The 776-nt window shown below is 36.7% G+C and overlaps 1 protein-coding gene across 1 annotated transcript; it reads left to right on the forward strand.

Moving 5' to 3' along the window:
- Window positions 1–97: 97 nt before the first annotated feature.
- LOC107580588 (gastrula zinc finger protein XlCGF7.1-like) lies at window positions 98–742 on the forward strand (the record flags this gene model as incomplete). Its single annotated transcript, XM_016266264.1, has 1 exon — window positions 98–742. A coding segment is annotated over one exon (645 nt), but the record flags the coding sequence as incomplete, so codon positions are not given.
- Window positions 743–776: the final 34 nt, after the last annotated feature.

Below are 776 nucleotides of genomic sequence, written 5' to 3' on the forward strand. Positions count from 1 at the left end.
TCATTTTTATCTCCTTTCACATTTCTCTGTTTTTATGACTAACTGAAAATAAACCAGTTTTACTTTTATTTCAGAGTTAAATGAAGAAAATGAGTAGAATGAAGAACTGAGTGAAGTTGAGGAGAGAAATCATGTCAAAAGTAGAGAAAAACCTTTGAGTTGCTCTGAAACTAAACAGGATTTAAAGAAAAGAAGAGCCAAGAAATCTTTCACCTGCACTCAGTGTGGAAAGAGTTTGACAAGCAAATATGGTCTTGATGTTCACATGAGAGTTCATACTGGAGAGAAACCATACACTTGTGATCAGTGCGGGAAGAGTTTCTCACAATCATCAAACCTTAAGATACACATTAATATCCACACTGGAGAAAAACCACACACATGTGATCAATGTGGAAAGAGTTTCACACACTCATCAAACCTTAAGGATCACATGAACATCCACACTAGAGAGAAACCGTACACATGTGATCAATGTGGCAAAACATTTTTGAGGGCTTCAGACCTGAAGAAACACCAGAGAGTTCATAGAAAGGAGAAGCCACATTCATGTTATTTGTGTGGAAAGAGTTTTTCTTGTTTACAATATTTGAAAGTACATCAGAAAATACATACTGCTGTGAGAGAGTTCATGTGCTTTGAGTGCGAAAAGACTTTTACTACAGCGCAGCGTTTAAAACTGCATGAGATTATCCACACTGGAGAGAAATCTTACAAGTGTTCACAACACGGAATCATCTGAAGCGGTTTCTCATTCGTACCTGGAAATTTAAGAA

Source organism: Sinocyclocheilus grahami, unplaced genomic scaffold (genome assembly GCF_001515645.1).
Source record: "Sinocyclocheilus grahami isolate Dianchi unplaced genomic scaffold, SAMN03320097.WGS_v1.1 scaffold36932.1, whole genome shotgun sequence".
NCBI lineage: Eukaryota > Metazoa > Chordata > Actinopteri > Cypriniformes > Cyprinidae > Sinocyclocheilus > Sinocyclocheilus grahami.